General features: G+C 34.1%; 1 protein-coding gene across 1 annotated transcript; it reads right to left on the bottom strand.

Moving 5' to 3' along the window:
- On the bottom strand, positions 1–21,605 carry LOC144972995 (developmentally-regulated GTP-binding protein 2-like). Its single transcript, XM_078914899.1, has 14 exons — positions 21,339–21,605; positions 20,817–20,905; positions 17,376–17,447; positions 16,017–16,106; positions 12,672–12,732; positions 10,966–11,056; positions 10,163–10,235; positions 7,500–7,590; positions 6,589–6,686; positions 6,172–6,248; positions 4,947–5,035; positions 4,263–4,321; positions 1,568–1,621; positions 1–640 (listed from the first exon to the last, which is right to left on the bottom strand). The coding sequence occupies exons 1-14, from the start codon at positions 21,400–21,402 to the stop codon at positions 554–556; spliced, it is 1,095 nt and encodes a 364-aa protein (XP_078771025.1). The 5' UTR covers positions 21,403–21,605; the 3' UTR covers positions 1–553.
- Between the last annotated feature and the right edge of the window lie 369 nt (positions 21,606–21,974).

Below are 21,974 nucleotides of genomic sequence, written 5' to 3'. Positions count from 1 at the left end.
TACATTTTTAATTATTACTTATTTATACGCAACAAAAGTTCATTTCATATCATTGTACATGTTCTTCTCTTCATGTACTCTCACAGCTATGCATTCATCAAGCAAAGCCATTCAACAAATAATAATAATATATCGTTTAAAAATCATTAGAGAAAGAATGGAAAACAAGATTTGTCCTAACAAACTTTGACAGATGATTTAACAAGAAAGATTGACTTCACCCGAGGATCATGAACGACAACAATAAAACAACTGAAACCCCCCCCCCCCCCCCCACAAAAAAAACAAAAAACCACCCAAACAAACAAAAAACAAAACAAAACAAAAAAAAAAAAAACATACGAGAAAAGAAATTTGATAAGAAACAAATGGGGAGTAAAAGAACAAAGGAAAAGAAAATTAATAATCCTAATCTTTAAAGAAGTAAATGACTCCCCACCCCCTGAAAACAAAACAAAACGGAAACTGATCAGAATCCAAAACAATTTAACACAGATTAGTGGATTATAAATGCTATACGTATAAGGAGCCGTTATAAATTCCTTTCTTGCTCTCACTTTTTAACAATCTGAATAACATCCTCGTCTGCCATTGAATGACTCAGTCCAACTCGCTGGGGGTTGTATTTTGTACTTTGACCCTGGAGGTGAAAGAATGTTTTTCATGTGAAAGTTGCTAAAAAGGAAAATGCAGTCATGGAGTGGTGGAAAGGATGAATTTTCTTTTTTCAAAAGGGTAGGTAGGTAGGTGAGTCAAAGGAGAGGCAACAAAATGATCTTTCCACGTTACACATTTTAGAGCTGGATTTCATTGTCTACATACATACTCGCCACTGGCAACAGACATTAAATCACTATAGTACTCGCATGTTTGGATTCTAGTAACTTCTTTGGCTTCTCCCGAGAGCATGCTAGAATTCAGCGAGTCATGCATACCTGTCAACCCTTTCGCTTTTGGCGGAATCATTCCTATTTTCAAAAATGATAATGGTAAGAAGAAAAAAAAGGTGAATTTTAAAAAAATGATTGCCAAAGGGGAAATAAGTAGGAAAATTGATTGCACTCCTATCCCCCCTTCCCCTTTCCATTACCTAATACATGTGATATGTAGTTTTGACAGCTGTGCCCGAATACTGTCTTTATGTATTTGTCGGCAAAGTTGGTGGTCATTTTGGTACATAATTATCCACTGTTAAAAGATTCCTATTTTTTGTCTCAAATTCCAATTTTCTGACGTTTTGATTCCACTTTTGGAATATGAAGGGTTGGCAGGTCTGAGTAATGTATAACAACATGCGACTTCTTTCATATAATTTACTGATTCAAAATGAACAAATTGTATCTGTTGTTCATTTTGGTAACAAATACAATTTGAGATATTATATTAAAAAAATATATTAAACAAATTTGGTCTGGGATAAAATCTAAACCTTCTCAGGTTTGGGAATTTATAACATTGTCATTGAGTCTTCTTTCTTTTCATTGATAACTGAAGTTCAACATTTCTGGTCAAAATGAAAAAGGGTGCAGATCTTAAAAATGAGGCAATCTATTTTATCTAGACTTACCCAGACTAAGGAATACTTGAATGTTTCCACAATGGACCTATGAATGGTGTGACACTGAAACACAACAAACATTTTTAAAAAAATGAAAGTTTTTAAACTTGGCTTTAATAATTTAGCCTTCCACATTAATTCCCATCATTAAACATTTCAATGAGAGTTGGTCAATTGAAAAATACCTCTGTATAGAGCTTTTCGACTTGGTGTCGTCTCCTTCGCTCCTCTTCATCTATTAATGATTGGATAGAGCTTTTAGACTTGGTGTCGTCTCCTTCGCTCCTCCTCATCTATTAATGATTGGACCAATTTTTATAATTGAACTTGTTTCCTAGGATGTTGCTTATCTCCAACTCTGCTTTGAATTTATTCAAACTTTTTGCTGATACTGTGGTTTCTTGCAGTTTATTCCAGTTATTTACAATTCTAGATGAAAAAAAGTTCCTGCTTTCATTTGTTTTAAAAAAATAATAAAATAACAATAAAATAAAACTTCCCTTTATTCATCCCATAGGGGAAAATTGTTTCTTCCAAAGGAAGACTGGAATAATCCAGACATCAGCAGCAGTGCAGCGCCACCAATCGAGCTAGGCTGAGTTGACTTGCCCAAGGCTACACAGTGCAGCAACGGGTGATCGAACTCGGTACCTTTCGGCTACGAAGCAAAGACCATATTGCTGAGCTACACTGCCCCAAGGATACAAATTTACCTTGTAATATTCCATGACTTCACCATACACAAGGAGCTTCATTCATTTATTCCCTTATCACGCCTCAGACAAAGTCCTGTGATAACCTATCATCTTTCCGGAAATGTCTGAAGACTAAGTTGTTCTATAAGGTTTATTTTAAATGAAAGAATTTGATTCTATATTATATGCATGCTTATTATGTTTTGTCACGAATTTGTTGTCTTTGTCAGTTTCTATCATGTAAAGAGTCGCATAGCACTATAACTGTGAATGTTAGGTGCTATATAAATGCATATTTATTTTTCAATGAATACAGTTTGTACCTCCATTCTTATGATATCCACTGCTGCATATGTCCAAGTATTCATTCATCCCTAAGTGTGAATAGTGAATTTAGAGTAAAGTACTTTTCCAGAGGAAAATTGGGACCAAATTATCCAACCATGGTCACCCAGCCAATGACTGGCTATGCTCAATAATGTTGGTTGGCTGTGTAACAATATTGACAAAAGGATATTCAAGCTGTGATGGCGCCCAACACAATTATTGGCATCAATCACAATTGAACTGAACATTTAAATTCCAGCTGGCCAAATCTTGTGGGTGATGATGATCACAAATCATCATGATCTCCAGCAATGTATTCTTGGGTAAAGCAGTGTATAAATATTAACCCGTAAGACTCAGGAGTGAATTCACACTTGTCTACAGACAGTGACAGATTTAGTAAGAGTAGTGGTACAAAAAGAGTAATGACACAAACTATATGAAATGGAATGGCTTGCTTGAGGAGTTATAAAGCATTGTAAAATCCTAAAAATTTGCAAATGAAATACAGAGGGAAAAATGGAGAAAAGCAGAGTAGAGATGTTAACCCCAAGGGGTCAAAAACATGTACAATTAGCTAGGCAATAAACTAATTAAAGCCATAAATTTCATTTGTTATACTGTTCTTAGAAGATAAAGAAGTGTCAATCCAAAAGCCTTGTCTATAGCTAAACATAAATAAACACCAAATATTGAATATAGAACAAATTCTGCATGTTGTGATCAACAATTCTGACAAGCTGGATCTCTATATTTTAGCTAGATAAATTATACTGGCAGACTTTAGCAATTACAGAAATATATACAACCTCTTCATCATCGTACAAGCGTACAAATGCTCAGAAAGTACACAATTCTGCTTTTTTGCCATATGTGGAAAAGTTATCTGAAAAGGGCCATCTGTAGGCAATCCTGGTAATATACCGATTCAAGTCAGTTTGACATTCTGATGCAGTAGTTCATTCTAGGCAAACTGGAAACTATGACCATATAAGCTTAATGTCTAATCATCTAATCCATGGGTCAATAGAAAATCTGATTACAGATTTGTATACTGACAATTTTTGCGTGACTTCATTTTGTCATACTCTATCCTGGAGAAGACCATATTTTTCATATCTTCAATAAAGAAAAAAAAATTCACTTAAAGGAGCATGAAGCAAAAATAAATTTACCAATAAATGTCACAACGGATTAGTACTGATTATGCTAGCATGAATGTACAGTCATGTCTCTCTAATCAGGAACTCCACAATCCAGATAGGTTGCCTGGGACCAGATTTTTTCTCTTTATTTGTACGCTGTACAGACTAATTCCACGATTTGGATGTCTCTGTAATCTGGACAAAATGCTGAGAATGAAAGTGTTCGGATTGTAGAGACATGACTGTAGTTTGACAGCTATAGATCTGTCCTAAAAATGCATTTTTCCTATTCAGCCTTAAAATCTGTAAATCAAAACCTGAGATAATGTTGATGTCTGATAATAATGTTTGCTCAATTAAATCTTTTTTTTTCAGATTCATATGAATTTTACAATATTTAAATTTCATAACGGTTGTCAAACTTGTGATTGTTTCCAAATTCCATTAAAATGAGTAAATCTCAAAACAGTGGAGATATTGACAACTATGAAATAATACTAGCTAAACCGAAGACCACTCTATTTCAATATTACTCACCACATGTTCCACAGTTGCTCCTCTACGTAGAATAAGTCCATCTTCAAAATCAGGTTTTTCTGTAAAATTAGAAATATAAATAAAATTTGTTTCAAAATGAAAAGGGATACTAACATGTTTTTAATGGAACAAGTCTGGAATTTTATTTCACAAGACTGTATTTACACATTTGTACTGTTTAAAACATCCTACAAGCATCAGCATTATGATAAACAATGTTTTCTGTGGAATTAAAAAAAATAATAATACAATAAGCTTTTTGATTCTCTTCCAAATTTTGCTAAAGTGCGGATACAGTCTTTTATTTTGAAAGCAAAACTTCAGAAGTCATACATGCCAAAATTATTGAACAAAAATGAATATGATATTAAAAAACAAAAAAAAAAAAAAATATAAAAAAAAAAAAAATAAAGACAAGACCAGAAGAAATAAAAATGTATAAAAAAACAGAACAAAAACAAAACAAAACATGGTACGTAAAAAGTCATGTTTTAAAATAAAATTTAGCCTAAACTGTTCTAAACCTCAAAATGTGTGTTTTCCAAATTAAGTCAAATTTGCTATAGTGACAATCATTCCAAGGCCTCATACATGACATTCTAACGACGTTTTCCCTTGTAGCGAATGGCATATCCCATTTTATAATTCCACATTTGACAGAAGGTGGAAGACAGTTCAACTTACGTCCTCTCTTCTTTGTGTAGACTCGCAATAGAGCAAGATGTTCCCATACTTGTTCTAGTAAATAATCCAGGTTCATTTTCATGTTACAACTGAAAAAGAGAAATGATGATAATTATGATAATGATAATAATAAAATTAATGATTCTTTTTATTACAATATCAATATGAGAAATTAAAAGCTGATGGGAATCAGATTGTTCTGATTAACATTATCAATGTATTGAATAGATCAGCTATATATTCCAATTTTAGTTAATGTTCAGAAAAGAACACAAAACAAAATAAACTGAAAAAACCCAAAAACATTATTTAAAAAAAAAAACAAAAAAAACAAACAAACAAAAATAATAGAAAAATCCCCCCCCCCCCCCCCCCCTCAACCCCAAGAAAAAAAAAATGAAAATAAGCAAAATAAAAAATGAAAATCATAACAAAACAAAAAAGAAAGCCAATCGTTTTGTTGATGTCAAGAAATTGCAATAGAGGAAGTAAGAAAAAAAACAACAAGATTTGAATGAAAACATAAAGCCACAATTTACAATTAATACAAAATGTATAAATATCTAAAGCTGCTTTAAACAAATAATATATATATATATATTTTTCCTGATGTTACGATGTTACTAATGTGCATCTGTGTGAGTGTGTCTATGCCTATATTGTATTGTTATAAATGTGTAACCAAATGACAAATTGCCACTTTTTTTGAGGACAATAAAGATTTATTATTATTTATATATCATTCCAGATTGCCATGAGAGAAGACATTTCAAACATGTGAACAATTATCAAGAGTGAGATTCCCACATTCTATTATTTGTTCAGAAATTTTATCTTTTCTATCAACTTGTGCGGTTATGTGGTCTAGTGGTATGACACTCGCTTTTGGAACGCAAGGTCATGGGTTCGAGTCTCACTCGGCGCATAATTGAGTCCTTGGAAAATACTCTTTACTTGCATTCGCTCACCGTACTAAGGTGTAAAACGAGCACCTGGCCGTTAATAGCGTTGTCGCTGTCCAAAAATAATTGTGATATCGCCTAACAGGCGCCATGTCACGTTCTACATGATAAGAGTTGTTGTTAGCTAGGGACCCTTTGTGAAGCGCTTTGAGCACGTGTAGTGGATATTGCGCTATATAAGAGCTCAAGTTTTTTCCCTTCTATTTTTGGGAAACTGTTTTACAAAATAATCCATTAAAAAAAAGTTAAGTAGAGTTTCTAACCTGACCACAACGGTGTGTGGTTGCCTTGCCAATTTGTCAACTTCTTCTATAGAAATCTGATCAATTTTGTTGTACACCTGTGGCATGAAAGGGAAAAAAAACAAAACACTTTACTAATGTAATAAAAAGGATTACCAAGTTTCAATGTAAAAGTACCACACATAATTTTGGTCATTATTTTGGAAGCTGGATAAGTAAATCGTCGACACTAGCCCATTTGTGAGGTGCTGTCACTTAGTCACTCCTAAAGGAAAACATAAAACTTTAGTGTCAATAGAAATAAATTGTACTGACATAAAGCAAAATTGCATAAAAGATAATTCCACCAGTCAAAGTCACCCCCCCCCCACCCTTTAAAAAAAAAAGAGCAAAAACTTCAAAAAAGACAAAGTATGTAAAAAAACATAGACTACTCACATACAAACAGGGGATGTACATTCTATTTCCCAAAATCACATCAACAAATTCCTCGGACGTGCAATCTTCTTTGAATAAAACTTCAGCATTAAAAATTTCTATGAAGGAGTTAAGGAGAACTATCTTATCTAGAACACTTGAAAATCTGCAACTAAGAAAAACACACTCCATATTTTTTTTTACCAAAAATTACAGAAAAATACTCACTTGCAAAAGTGAGCAGTCATGTGTAGTTAAAATATACTGTTCGATAAGAAAGCATGCATCGTTACAATATTTTATAAATCAAATATGCTGCCTGAAGCTTTGAATCCAAATGAGATTGAAAATGAAGATATATGATGCGTTAATATACAGTATACATGAATGATGATTTACGTTTCAGATTCCCCCTTAATCAAAACAAACACTTTTACACTAAAATAGTGTCAAAATGGGCTTTATTTATGTTTTTTTTTGATGTACTTTCCTTCAAAACATGTTAAAAAAAAACAAACAAAAACAACAGTTCTATTAATTGTATTGAAGCCTCACACATATATTATTTTTTTTTGCTTCTTCAAAACGCATTATTATTAATATCATCATCATCATTATTACTTTTTGGTTGGATCTTGTAGCCCTGAGTATTCATTTAAGACGAGAGTCTGAGAAGTAGGCTGCCATCTATCAGACAAATGTAATTCATTGCATCAATACACATTATGTCGGAGATGAACCAAACAATGAAAAGTAACTTTAAAGTAAAAAAAGATTTTACAAAATAAAATTAAAAAGAACATACAAAACTATAGTCATTTTCCTAAATAAAACATATGAATATACTCTATTTATGTTTTTTACTTTAAATTCAATTATCAGTCTGTCTCAATACCGATTTAAGACAGCAGACCACAATTGAGAAAGGATACTGTACTCATGAAGGATCAACTGTATCATTCTCTCGTTGGTTTTGGTCAATTTGACCATGGAGTTAAAAGACACACCGCCTCCCTTCTTTTGCTGAAAAAAAAAAAGAGAAAAAAACCCCGTAAATAGTAATAATAATAATAATGATGATGATAATAACAAAATAATAATAATAATAATAATAATAATAATAATAATAATAATAATAATAATAAAATTAAATGGCAAATCAGAAACAATCTACAAAGGAAAGGAGAAACATTTTTCTTTTTCTTATTGGATAACTAGAAATCAGCAAGAGCATTATATTAAAAAAACCAGTGTATGTTTCCTTGGGGATTAATAAAGGGAACTTCTTTAAAATAAGTCAATGACATATTTGCTCTTGTGATAAATTCACTATCTCAAGTAATGAGCAACATAACATTACTGTTTGTGTTAGTTTGTGCGACTATTGGGTCATTTCGGAATCAGTAAAAAGGAAGATGAAATGAGATAAATTGTAGATCTGAAGTTATAAACACCGAGTAAAAAGCAAGACAAAGGGGCCTTGTTCAAATAGGGAATTCCATAAGCAATCCAATAATATGCCTATTTAACTTAAAGTCCCATCCAGGTAGAAGCAAAGGATCCACCAATAAGAGATACACTCAAATGATTACTAAGTGCAATACATTCAAAACTAATAATTATAATAGTACATGTCAGAAAAATCATTTACAAGGAACAAATATATCATCTTACTAAAAAAGGTACATTACATTTGACTGTCACCCTCTCAGCTAGGGATATCCACCAGTACCAGAAAAAACCCCCCCAAAAAACCCAAGCACTTTCAATCCAGAACAAAGACAGAAAGCAATATGGAAAGGGAAAACAGATGTAGGGGATTGAAGGCACAACAAGTACCTCTCTGCCCACCATGAAAGGTAAAACCTCATCCAGAATATTGCTGATCGCCTGTCATTAAACCCATCAGACCAAAAAAAAAAAAAAAAAAAAAAAAAAAAAAAAAAAAAACAAAATATATATATATATATATATATATATATATATATATATATATAATGTAAATTTTCACTCACATTTTTTGCCGAGACGACTCGTTTCTGTGTTTTTCCTTTAATTCACACTTCTTCAGTCGGCATAATCCATTCTGTCATGTCCGTAGAAAACTCCAAACTACGGACATGACAGAATGGATTATGCCGACTGAAGAAGTGTGAATTAAAGGAAAAACACAGAAACGAGTCGTCTCGGCAAAAAATGTGAGTGAAAATTTACATTATATATTAGCTCTAACCACCATTATCGAGCACTTTCGTACCTACAAGTACCCACCAACACTCATAAATATATATATACAGTAGAATTACTTTAAACCGAAATTTTGGGGACCTTCTAAACCATTTCGGTTTAAAGACATTTTGGTTTAAAGCAAGTTCCCGTTTTGCAATGTTTTTCAAGGGTAGTAACTATTTAAGGAATTTGCTCATTTAATCGTATCATGGGTTTCGGGTTAAATGGAGTTGTTGAATAAATGCCGTCTTCATAACCTTAAAAAAATGTTTATTTATTTTTTTTATTTTTTGTGTGTTTTAAAAATATTTTTGGGGGTTTTCGTTTTCAAATCAAAATTGTTGAAAGAGTTGAGTTCGGGATGCCGTGTATTTTACATATCTCCATCTTGATCAACTTTTTTTTCATCGACTTCACATAGTATTTTGATTTTAAACTCCAACGTGTAAGAACAGTGCTTTCTTTTAGACATCTTTTAGTAAAATGCAAAGCTAAAATAAGATCGAAAGTTCTTGTGCGATAATTGATAATGAATGATGCGCAGCTACTCAGAGGTGAAGTGAAGTAGAAATGAAAAGGCGTGTCAATGCTAAGCTGTCTACTACACATCTCTCTTTTGTTGAAAAGCCATTAGTTTCAAAGGCCTAATTACATCGAAACCCCCCCCCCCCTTTCACACACACACACATTTAAACAAAGTGGAAATGAAATGGCATGTCATTGGTAAGTTGTCTACTACCCCCTCCTTATTGTCGTGTTGAAAATCCAGTCAGTTCCAAAGCATCAACACACGAGCGAGAACATCTCGCTTGTGTGATTCTACACCCTAACTCCCCCTCTTTCCTCATTTTTCGCCTGCCAGTCACCCGCTGTCTTCCTTTTCCAGTCTGTGCGATTGTGGTGTTGGCCAAGCCCAAGTGCAGTGATCAGTGACATCTATAGAGTATATGAAGTCCAAGTGCAGTGATTGAAGTGTTTGCCTAACCCCACCCCCACCCATCACCCTCATCTTATACTTACGCTCTTTGTTTAATATCGCCGGGCATTATTACGTGTGGCCTCCTTCCCAAATTTTTGAAGAAAAATAGAGAGAGAAAAAGGGAAGATGCTCTCAAGTTGTTTCGGTTTAAAGAAAGTCCTGCTTAGAAGTATTTCGGTTCATCGTAAGAATTAGTACAAAGATAATGAAGAAACTAGTACAATTTATTAAATTCTTTGCGGTTTAAGGTATTTTTCGGTTTAGCTTCTTTCGGTTTAAAGTAATTTTACTGTATATATATATATATATATATATATATATACATATATATATATAAAGCTGTAACAAGATCAAGGTATAATGAAAGAGAAAGACATTGTGACTGACCTTGAAATAAATATTGGGTGGTTTGGTGTTGAGCCGTATTCCAACTTGTTCCAACTCTTTCTCCAACAGTTCCCTATGGGTATATAAACAAAGTGACAAACTATCTTAAAAACAAAATGTTTGTTGGAATTCCTAATCTGAGAAACTGAAGACAATGTTTACTAAGTGTCATATATCTTTGGCAACCCTCTATGTACATTATGTATACTGTGATTTCAATAGTGGCTGGCATGATATTACATTCTCTAACAAGGCCAAATATCTTGAGGCCGATCTTTGACAAGATGGGTGATAATGATTGCAAGACCTCTGGCATTGGGTCTTTGTGTAAAGCGCTTTATACGAATTACACAATTCACTTTTTTGGGTTAACATTCAATTCTCTTATTGTCTCTAATAAGCACCAATGGTGACAAAGTGAAAAAGGAGGAACAATGTGAACGATTGCCTTTCAGCCTCATTTCTATTGCATTAACATCCACCACCCTTCTTAGACCCACAGAGGTGATAAACTATCATTTTAACTAAGTCCAAGTCCTCACTGGTTACTATAAAAAGATTGAATGAAGATTTCTCAAAAATTAGTGGAAAAGTGGAATATTGCAGAAATCGCAGAAGAAGGAGGAAATTCCTCTTCCATCTCCAAAAACGCAGATTTCCTCAGATCTAAGGAAAACCATCAACAATGTCTAATATAATTGGCATGTCAATGTAAAACATGACTGCTTCTGAATAAATCTTATCTGGAAACCTCCGTATAGTAGAAAATTCCTGTCTATGGATTTTCCAGCTCATAGACTCACCGCTGCACTGATGATTTGGTTGCATCCAACATAATCACAATTAAATCAGCCGTTCTGGCCACAGCTATAACTTGACGACCTCGACCTTTGCCTGGAAGTCAAAATAATCACAGAAACAAATCAAGTCTTTTTTACCAAATCATTCTGAGGAACGAACTTTAAATGATGACTGATACAATTCCCCTTGATAAACCACCCCGGGAAACATGCTTTTAGGAGGTTGGTAAAAGTGAAATTACCCAGAAAACAGCTAATATTCAGTGCCATAAAATGGGACCCCAGTTCCAACCCCAATGTCAGCATCTTGTTTATTTCCTGAACAAGAAACTTGGACCTTATTGCACCATTTGCAATTCTGCACTGTGACTCACGTCAGGGTTTTCAGTCATTTCTCGAGATAGACCCTAAAATAAAATTTCTCCCCAAGACAAATAAAGGAAATATTATTTATTCCTTTATATTATATTTATAAGTTTCTTACTTGAGGGGAAAAAAAGAAATACCATAAGTTCAGGACTTGAATCGAGGTCCTGCTGAATGACAGTATAATGCCAAATCAGCTGGATTATTGAACATAACAAATTTCAATAAACAAAGGACACCCAATTTATTGACCCAAAAGCTATGAACTGAATAAAAAAAACGTAGAAGAAGCAAACAAAAAAATATTGAAATGTTACCCCGTGTTAACAGAGCAAACATTTACTAATTAAATAAATGAATAAATAATAAAAATCAAAACAATAAAACAACAAAACTCCAACAAAAAAACAAAAACAAACAAACAACTATTATCATAATAATGAGCACAATAATCATGTAACAAACTATCAACATTTTATAAATCATAATCATTATTCTTTAATAATCTCCATTTCAAACGTTTTACGATAAAAGGAATATACATGTCAATTGATGATGATAAATCATGGTGATGGCAAAGATAGACACATGATAAATTTCAAATATGTCCTCTAAGAGATATTTTGATTATATTTGATTTTCATACAAAATCAAATAATTAGAATTATAAACTGACAGACTTCTGGTTTTTCAGAAAAATGATACTTTTGATAATAAATAAAAATAACAACAAACAAAAAAAAACAACTCTGATATCAAGTTGGGTAAAAGGAATATGACCTTTGCAGAGCTAACTATCAAACACCAATATCCTCTATATATTATCCAACGGATGGGAATAGAAAATTATAATTTTAGTTTGAAGGGATCAAATGGGATCTAAGACAGATTATTAGGACATACTCTTCCTCATAATTTTGAAATTCTGATGCAAAATAAGACATTCTAGGCACAATGTACCCTATCTATGAAAACAATAATGTTGCTTCATTGATCTTAGTCACACATTTCTTCTTCTTCATATAGGGAATGAGATTAGCGGAAGAGTAGCGTCCCTTGATTGGACGTCACGTTACAGAGAGAACGTCAATTTGGTTTTGCGCATGCGCCTCTCTCGTCCTCGCTTTCGGTGAAGTGTCTCATGCCGCTTTAACTGGAAGCGAGGACGAGAGACGTATGCGCACAACGAACATGACGTTCTCTCTCTAATAACTTTTCTGCTGGTGACGTCCAATCAAGGGACGCTACTCTTCCGCTAATCTCATTCCCTATAGACTGGCTATAAAAACAGTAATCAGTTTGGATTCCATTTCAACAGGAAATCTATAATTAACCATATTTACCTTGAGCGGCGCCTTCTATAATTCCTGGCAAATCCAACAACTGTATATTCGCACCGTTGTACTGAAAGGGAATAAGAAAAGGGCAAAACAGAAGATTACCATTTATATTTATAATATTACACAGGCCTAGAAGTGATTCAGGAAAATATTTTTCCCTGCTTTTTCCCGGTTTTTTCCAGGCTCTAGGGAAAATTTTAAGGTAGTAATTTTCAAGCATATTCATCAATTCTAGACCAGTTACCACTACTTATATATAATATATATATATATATATATATATATATATATATATATATATATATAGAGAGAGAGAGAGAGAGAGAGAGAGAGAGAGAGAGAGAGAGAGATTTTTTGTTTGTTTTGTTTGTTTGTTGCTTTAGGTCTCTTCCAACACAATTGAGGTTATATGAGAGACCGCTGAAACAAAAAAACAAGCAATCTAACAAAAATAGTACAAATGTCAATCAAAATCATAACCTAAAGATATCATAAGCTAAATTATAAATAACCAAGAACAAACAGGCAGAGGATTTACAGAAAAAAAAATATCCCCTGTCAAAAATACAATCACAAACCAAAGAAGCAGGATAGGCTAGTAAAGAGAAGAAGAAACGACATCACTATCGGATCGTACACCCATGCGAACATCATAGGTATATGATTCAAGGGTGATGCTCCCATCCAACCACCCGCAGAGAGAGAGAGAGAGAGAGAGAGAGAGAGAGAGAGAGAGAGAGAGAGAGAGAGAGAGAGAGAGAGAGAGAGAGAGAGAGGAGAGAGAATCAGAAAAGAGGGGGAAATTATTGACTCGTAGTACATATTACTATAACAAGCCATCCAGTATCTAAGCCTACACCATTCGTGGGAAAAAAAAAAGGAAAAAAAAGAGAGAGAGAGAGAGAGAGAGAGAGAGAGAGAGAGAGAGAGAGAGAGAGAGAGAGAGAGAGAGAGAGAGAGAGAGAGATGTGAGTGAAAAAGAGAGTGGCTGAGACTGAGAGAAAGAAATATATTGACTCTGGCTATTAACACTTGGACGTATTCCTGTAAAGTCTAGGCCTCCTACAACATGCAAAAAAAATATTTAAAAAAAGAGAGAGACAGATAGAGAGAGAGAGAGAGAGAGAGAGAGAGAGAGAGAGAGAGAGAGAGAGAGAGGGAGAGAGAGAGAGAGAGAGAAATGGGGAGAAAAGAGACAAAGAGAAGAGAAATCAATAGAGAGAAAAAGACATTTGAATATTACTATGAGAGAGAAAGTAGCGTCCAAAGACTTGTGGCCTACTTATTGAATTGCACATGAATGAAATAAAGCTAGTTAATCTAGAGACAGACAAAACAAACTTAGTACAAATTACAATGAGCAAACGACCTTAATCTGCCATCTCCAAATAATTGAATAACAAGTCACGAAATTAATTAAAGTAGCCCAAGGACGTCGACCGTCTTTCTTAGCTTAGCTAACAATCGCATTCATGACCAAGTCAAAAACACACAAAAAAAAAACAAAAAAACACACACTCACACACACACACTACTAAGATGAGGGGAGGGATGTGTGTTTCTATCACTCTTGTCTTGTCGACAATGATGAGTCAACTGAGTGAATCAAGCGTCTTTAATGTCTTTGACCAATCACAGGCTATCTAACCGAACCGGCTGGTCGAAACAAAGACGCTTCTCGCCGTCGATGTATTACGCTATTGTTGTGCAAGTGGCAAGGAATATAACACCTTTTTGAGTAGGCCTAAAAGCTAAAATCTAAAAGTAAAAAATATAATTCTGAGGAATTTGAAAGTCACATTGTTGAAATCGGCTTGAAAAAAGAACAACATTGGTCCTTGTTTCAGAAAAATCGGTTGAAAACCAACTGTTTTACGAATAAATTCGATTTTAAAAATTGCTTTTGTTTATTTTCGATTTTTTTAGCAACTTTTTTATTTATCTGCCGATTTTCTTGATTTTTATATCATTCTTTATATCTCAATGAGACGAGATCAGTGATATACCTTGTTTGTTTCAAATGTAACTACAACATAATTTGGTTTTTTTACTTATCAACCGTGCCTGGATAATTTATTCAACAACTGACGCAACTATCCCATTGCCGTCTTCCAGTGTTTCAGAGATGACTCTAAACCACTTTAATTACGTCATGCACAGGAAACATGGTAATAGTCTGTGTACTCTACGAATTCAGACCGGACTTTACTGATTGGGTCGATCGTCATAACATAGGGCCTAGTAGTGTGAGGAAACCATAAGAGGCTGCTGCCATGCTCTAAGCCGATCGTTCGCAGGAAGAATACATGTTGGGTTGTTGTTCACCTAAATTTTTCTCACGGCTTTTTCCCGGCCCCAGACAATTTTCACCGATTTTCCCGGTCGGGAAATTTCAAAATAAAGTTCCCGGCTTTTCCCGGTTTTCCCGGCCCACTTCGAGGCCTGATTACAATTAATTTTTAAAGTATAAAACAATTCTTTAAGAAGGAGAAAATTCTTCCTTTGACTCCAAAATCATGGATTTCTGCAGATCCGAGGTAAACCATCAGCACTGAATACTTTTATTATACCCATCCAATAACCTCATCCATAACATTCCTTTTCAATATGTATTCTTTTTAACACCGGATGATTATCGATTTTTTAACCATTTGATCTTAAGAATAATCATTGTAGTCAGGATATCAATATGCGGCAAAATCTATTTTTAGTAAAACTGGACACATGCTGTTTTCTTAAACTTCCGTGTTTTTTTATTTTTTACAAAGGATAATAGGGATGCCTCATAATACTTTTATCATTATGCTATAGTAAAATCAGGTTTTCCCCAAAACGAAAGGGATAGAATTATAATATATGCATTTTCTAAACCTCAGAGACCAACTCTGTTCCCCCCCCCCCCCCTCAAATTTCATAATTTGGATTACTTTGACTTTAAATTAATCTTTAAAAATATAATCAATTTAAAGTATTCTTTTATATATTTCAGTCGACTTATGTTATTAGACAACTATAATTAATATGATATTTATACAGCACATTTCATCAGGTTTTATTACCAACACACTCTAAGCATTTGATAAACATTCATATCTCATGATGTACAGCAAACATTTAACAGATAATGTAGCAAAAATAACTTTTAAAAAAGAAATCGCATAACATTTTTTGAACGAGGACTAACTCTGAAATTTACATCCAATTCCAATAGGATTTTGATAAAATGTGTGTAAATGTTGACAGGTTTCAATCTATGGACACTAGTGTTATGGTAGATGCAAGTCAGGCACGTTATCTATGTACATCATTGTTTGACAATAAAGCTATAAGAGTGTAAAGAACACTCACCTCTATAACACCAGGGATACAGGTCAGAGTGGTAAATTCATAGGCAGCACACACACTCTCTGTCGATGTCAGTGTACTCAACAAGGTTGACTGAAATGAAAAACCAGATATTATGTTAATTTCATTAGTTTTAGAGAAAAAACAAACAAACAAAAAAAAAAAAAAACTAGAACAAAAACAAAACAAACAAATCCCCCCACCCCTCCCTCCCATAAAAACCCCAACAAAACTATAAATGATACTATTTTACATTTGAGGCAACAGGGACTCAGTGGTGCAATGACTTGTTGACTTGTGACAAAAACCAATCAATGTTGAGCATGTTCAGTGACAATATTAATGACAATGATTACACAAAAAATTCCTTGAAAACTCTGGACCTGTTATGTCCTTGGGTACACACACTTTACTGCACCCCCACTGAATGAGAACCTGCTTACAGTACAAGCATTATCTGTCTTCGTTGATTTAATTGAAGCTTCCATTCCTTTTCCTAATGACATTTATAACTTTGAGGTTCAAGCGGCAACACATATTCATTAAGGAGGATATAAGACCTTGACAAGTTGTGCATGCAAGAGTGGCAATAAAGCAGAATTAAATATACAAGAAAGACGTATTGTGTAATCATTGTTTACCACACAGTGTATAGCTGCCCACCCTTAACGCCAATATAACAGAATTAGAATTCTGAGAGTACCATGGACCAGAAAGAAATCAAACATTCTGGTTCTTATTCTTGCAGGCCAAAGGTCCAGAAAACTGTTGGCAGAAGTTAAAATGAGAAAGCTGATTTATTATGGACACATTCGGAGACACAACACCATCCAAAAATCAGTGCTAGAAGGAAAAGTAGCTGGCAGAAAGGAACGGGGCAAACCAAGGAAGTCCTGGATAGGAAATGTGGAGGCAACAACTGGCAAAAAGATAATTGACTGCTCGGTAATGGCCCTTGAGCGTGAAGAATGGCATTCCATGAATTTCAACCTCTGTAGGGAGACTGAACTCCGGAAAGTAAGGTAACAGAATTAGACTTATAAAAATTAAGATTTTTCCAAAACAATGGAATTAAGCTTTTATAGTCAGGGTTCGAGGTTATCCTAGCCAAATCAAAACTATAATTTTTCTGAATAACCATAGACCAATCACTTTATTAAGTGAGCAATAACAATAACGTGACTTCAAGCTTTAATGAGAAACTGTTTAAAATAATCCCAGATTTTTGACAAGGTAGAGACATGTACACCACTCTATAGAAGAATTTTGGCAAAAATGAAAAAAAAAATGCTTATTGTCATTGTGTGCAGTTTGGCTTTATTGGTGTGAATACTTTGACTTCAAAAAGGGAGATTTGAATACCTTTCCAACTGAAGGAAATCCAATGAGGGCAACCCTAGCATCTCCTGATTTCATCACATCAAAACCTTCACCCTGAAAATAAAAAAAAACAAACAAACAAATAATAATAATAATAATAATAATATATAATATATATATATATATATATATATATATATATATATATATATATATATATATATATATATATATATATATATATATATATATATATATAAATAGCGGGAAAGAGGAAAAAGGGATGCCCAAAGACTAGATGGTGGGATAAGGTAAAGGATGATATGTAAGAACTCGGCCTGGAGGAAGATGATGCGCTGAACCGAGATGCACGGAGATGTGGCATTCATCATAGCAACCCTGCAAACTGCGGGATAATAATAATAATAATAATAATACACATTTATATAGCGCTCATTCTCGTGTAAAACACAAGCTCTGGGCACTTTACAATATAAATATCAATTTTAAGTGAAAAAATAAAAAAATAAAATAATAACAACAATAACAATTCATAGCCAAATCAAGAATTCATATAGAGTCAAGAAAAACAAATACAGTAAAAATGTGTCTTGAGATTCTTTTTAAAAGTAGGTAAAGACTTGCACTCCCTCAGACCACGTGGTAGTTCATTCCAAATCTTGGGGCCGAAACAAGCAAACGATCTATCACCAAATTTTGTTCTTGATCTTTTTTCCGAAATTTTCGTTTGGTCATTACATGATCTTAAAGTGTAATTTTCAAATTTACACATGACCACGTGATCTGTGAGATATGCCGGTGCTATACCAGCCAAACACTTATAAACAAGACACGCTGCTTTGTAATATGTGCGCTTTTCAATGGGCAACCAGTGGAGAGAGGCCAACAAAGGGGTTGCATGATCAAATTTTTTTTTGCCAAAAACTAATCTTGCAGCACTGTTTTGCAGTAGTTGCAATTGTTTAATAGAAGCCTGAGGCAAGTTGACAAGCAGCGAGTTACAATAGTCTAGTTTCGAAAAAATGAGGGAAACAACCAATGTTTTACATGTTCCAATTGCAATATACTGACGGATCGAACTGATTTTCTTCAATTGAAAGTATAAAGATTTACAGAGAGCAGAAATGTGAGCTGACATTTTCATTTCTGAATCAAAATAGACACCCAAATTTTTCACAGTCTTTGAAACTTTGATCTTTTCACCCCCAATCAACACCTCAAGACCATCATTCACCTTCAACAGCCCTCTATTTCCCACAATCATCACTTCTGTTTTTGACTCATTCATTTTCAACTTGTTTGCATCCATCCACTCTTTCACATCCGTCACACATTCTTCCACACGTTTCACAATATTTTCGAGATTTTTAGTTTTATCAGTAGCATAAAGTTGCGTATCATCTGCATAGAGATGATAGCGCAGCCCATGACCAGTGATGACATTAGATAATGGAGAAGTATACAAAACAAAAAGAATTGGACCCAAAACAGAGCCTTGAGGAACACCAAAAGACAATGTATGTTGACGAGAAAGTTTATCTAAAATCATAACCTGTTGCTTTCTGCCATCTAAATAAGATTCAAACCACTGCAAGACAGTCTGAACTGAATCATGGTTGCGTCAGTTCGGTGATGAACCTATAATGAAAGAAATGACACCTCCCGGCTACAAGATGGAATCGTTCCCAAGAAATGGACGATAAGCTGAAAGAATAATAATAATAATAATAATTCTGAAGGACATGTATATATTCTTCAGTTCCAAGTTATTCCAATTCTTTTGGAATAAAATTCATATAACAGTTAAGATAACTTAGTGAAATGATGCCAAATTCAAATGGTAGTTGGTGATATTCGTGGCTTATCTTACAGTTAAATTCAAACGATGTTGTGCATAGTGATTGTCATTGAATAGACGGGTGATTTTAATCACAAAGCCCTGACCATGGCATTGTGTTATATGGTAAGGCAATTTACACGCATCGTCTCACTCCTCTCAGGAGTGATGAGCATCTGGCTATAGTTTAAGACTCATGTTGCAGACAGGCTGGTGAAAAAATTGTCGGAACTTTTTGAACATGTGGAAATAGACCAACAGGACAAAAATATGGATTAACAAACACAACACAGATATGATGCGTCAACTGACTAGTCAAATCATGTTATTTTTTTATCAAAAAAACAAAAACAAAAAAACAATCCTAATTATTTGAGAGAGTATACACATTTCTGGTCCCAGGTCAAAGTCAGTTGTAAAATGAAAGGAAGAGAACAATTCTTCGCTCCTGTTTGATTAAAGTTTTTAAGCTGATTCTTTCGTGTATTTAGATTAATTCTTATAAAAGAAGAAGAAGAAGAAGAAGAAGAAGAAGAAGAAGAAGAAGAAGAAGAAGAAGAAGAAGAAGAAGAAGAAGAAGAAGAGGTTTGGCCGTGTGTGATGGAGGAAAAGGAGAAATTAAACGATCACAGTAGTGAGGTAAGAGAGAGCAGTCAATCACCTATCGAAAAAAAATATTTCTTTCACATTCATCATTTTGTTTGACTTTCAACCGGTTATCAAGAAAGCGTAGGTACAGAGAGTGTCAACTGAAAAAATGTATGTGTGTCAGTAGCAAAACAGAGAGAAATGGCCCGTTCAGACACACGCTGTGTGTGTTAGTTGGTTACTGACTACGAGTGTGCTGTCAACTCGCGCCGGGACACTATCACCCCTCTCTAGTCTGTGGCACAGTAGGAAGTAGGCAGTGAATACATCCACATCAGGCGGTGATAATTGACAAGATTGAATGATAATATACCTAGCTGACTAGTTTGTTTTGTCTTTATAGCAACAAACAAAAAGTTTCTTTTTTAAAGTCGGTGCTCGAAATGGAATAAAAACTGATTTTTTCGAGGCATGATGAAATAAAACTCTTTTATATTCTTTCTGGCTGGTTCTGTCTTTTGACGTTACGAATTTTATTTTTACTTTTGATTAAAAAAAAATAATATGTCAGCACTTAACAGAATTTATCGAGCAAAATTGTACTGTTGGAAATCTGACAATTTTCATAAGATTTACAGGACTGTGTAGAGTACTAGTTCAAAAGTGGATGCATAACAGGCTGCTTGCAATGTTTGGAATGTAAAGTTGGTCCCCTATAGCCTTCTGGGGATGAGAGAATTAACGAAACATTGAAAATTGAATTGAGTATGGTGAACCCGTGGAAATGCACTCTATTAATGTTCAATTTATTTATATCTCTTATAACATAGATGACTTGAATCAGTACTCAAAAGTAGCATGCATGCTATGCACAAGAACTATTGAATGAGTACAATAGGCGATCCTTGATGCTGTAATACAGGCCGTCAACATGAGCAAGTGCAGTTTAAAAGTTAATGAAATGTATCAATTCCTTGTTTTAATTTTTTATCTTTTTAAATGGTTCTATATATAATATATAAAAGACATGCCAGTACCTTTGCTGCTGATTTTCCAGATGGCTCTAGCAGCTGAGATCTCAGTTTTGCTATTTTTGCTTTCAATAAACCCAAATGGTATTCAGTAGCTGAAATATCAAAAAAGAAAGAAGAATATAAAATGTGATTAATTAATCATTTACAGGTGGGATTCAGAGAGTCAGAGAGAGAGTGAGTGGTGAGTGAGTGAGAGAGAGAGAGAGAGAGAGAGAGAGAGAGAGAGAGAGAGAGAGAGAGAGAGAGAGAGAGGGAGATAGAGAGAGAGAGATTAAATTATTCATTAATATTGCATTATAAAATGTTCTATGAACATTTTAATTTTAATACATTTTTGGTTACGATAGAAGTTGAATTTGAAACGGAAATAGAAAAAAAAGCCATATTTTTAGCTTTATTCACACTACACTTGGCTATACTATGCAAGAAGATGGCGGTTACCTCATCGTTGTATCACGGCCAAACACTTGACGTCCACAATTAAATGATAAAATAGGTATGACAAGCTGGGATTTGTTTTATTACCTTTGTTTTTCTGGGTTCGGGCAATTTCCCTTTCAATCTCAGCAATTTTATCCAATATCCCCATCTTGTTTGATAATTATGAGCAAGTTTATCTCTCATAAAATTGTAAAATTTGTATGAAATATATCCAGGTGTGTCCTGAGTAAACAGGTTATATTTCCATCAGTTCAAAATCTATCGGAATACATAAATACGTTAAGACATTTTATGTATGGTATGGTGATGTCGGCGAAAGCAGGCAGGGGAGAGAAAATCAACGAGATAAACAGGGTTGCCAGATTATTTTTCAACAAAATGCCAGGAGAAGACTCAAAAAATGCCAAAACACTCAAAAAAATGCCAAAGTCTGTTGACTCCCACCCCCTCTAAGAAAACTACTCACTTTTGATAGACAATTTACTATCATATCCTGGTGGCTTGCGTGTTTTCTTTTCTTTTTTTTTCTTTTTTTTTTTAAATTATACTAAATTTCCCGTTGGGGTAATTTTTTACCTACTGACTACTAAGTGGAGTGCTAAACCACTACACCACGGTCGAGAAAAGGTGTCATTTGAAGTATAATATACAAGAAAAGAAAATGCCAAATGAAAATGCCAAATGCCAAATGATTTTTCTAATGCCAAACGGTTTTCAAAA

Source organism: Berghia stephanieae, chromosome 5 (genome assembly GCF_034508935.2).
Source record: "Berghia stephanieae isolate SIO BIC M18660-M18661 chromosome 5, UCSD_Bste_1.3, whole genome shotgun sequence".
NCBI lineage: Eukaryota > Metazoa > Mollusca > Gastropoda > Nudibranchia > Aeolidiidae > Berghia > Berghia stephanieae.
Note: the sequence above shows the minus strand (reverse complement) of the source record. Positions and strands in the feature narration are given on the sequence as shown.

Excerpts from the sequence above, each read along its gene's own strand:
- LOC144972995 (XM_078914899.1), bottom strand. The coding sequence starts at position 21,402 with ATGGGGATATTGGATAAAATTGCTGAGATTGAAAGGGAAATTGCCCGA. Across the intron at positions 6,249-6,588 it reads TGTACATCCCCTGTTTGTAT|GTGTACAACAAAATTGATCA; the intron begins GTGAGTAGTCTA and ends TTCATGCCACAG. Across the intron at positions 5,036-6,171 it reads CCACACACCGTTGTGGTCAG|TTGTAACATGAAAATGAACC; the intron begins GTTAGAAACTCT and ends TCTCTTTTTCAG.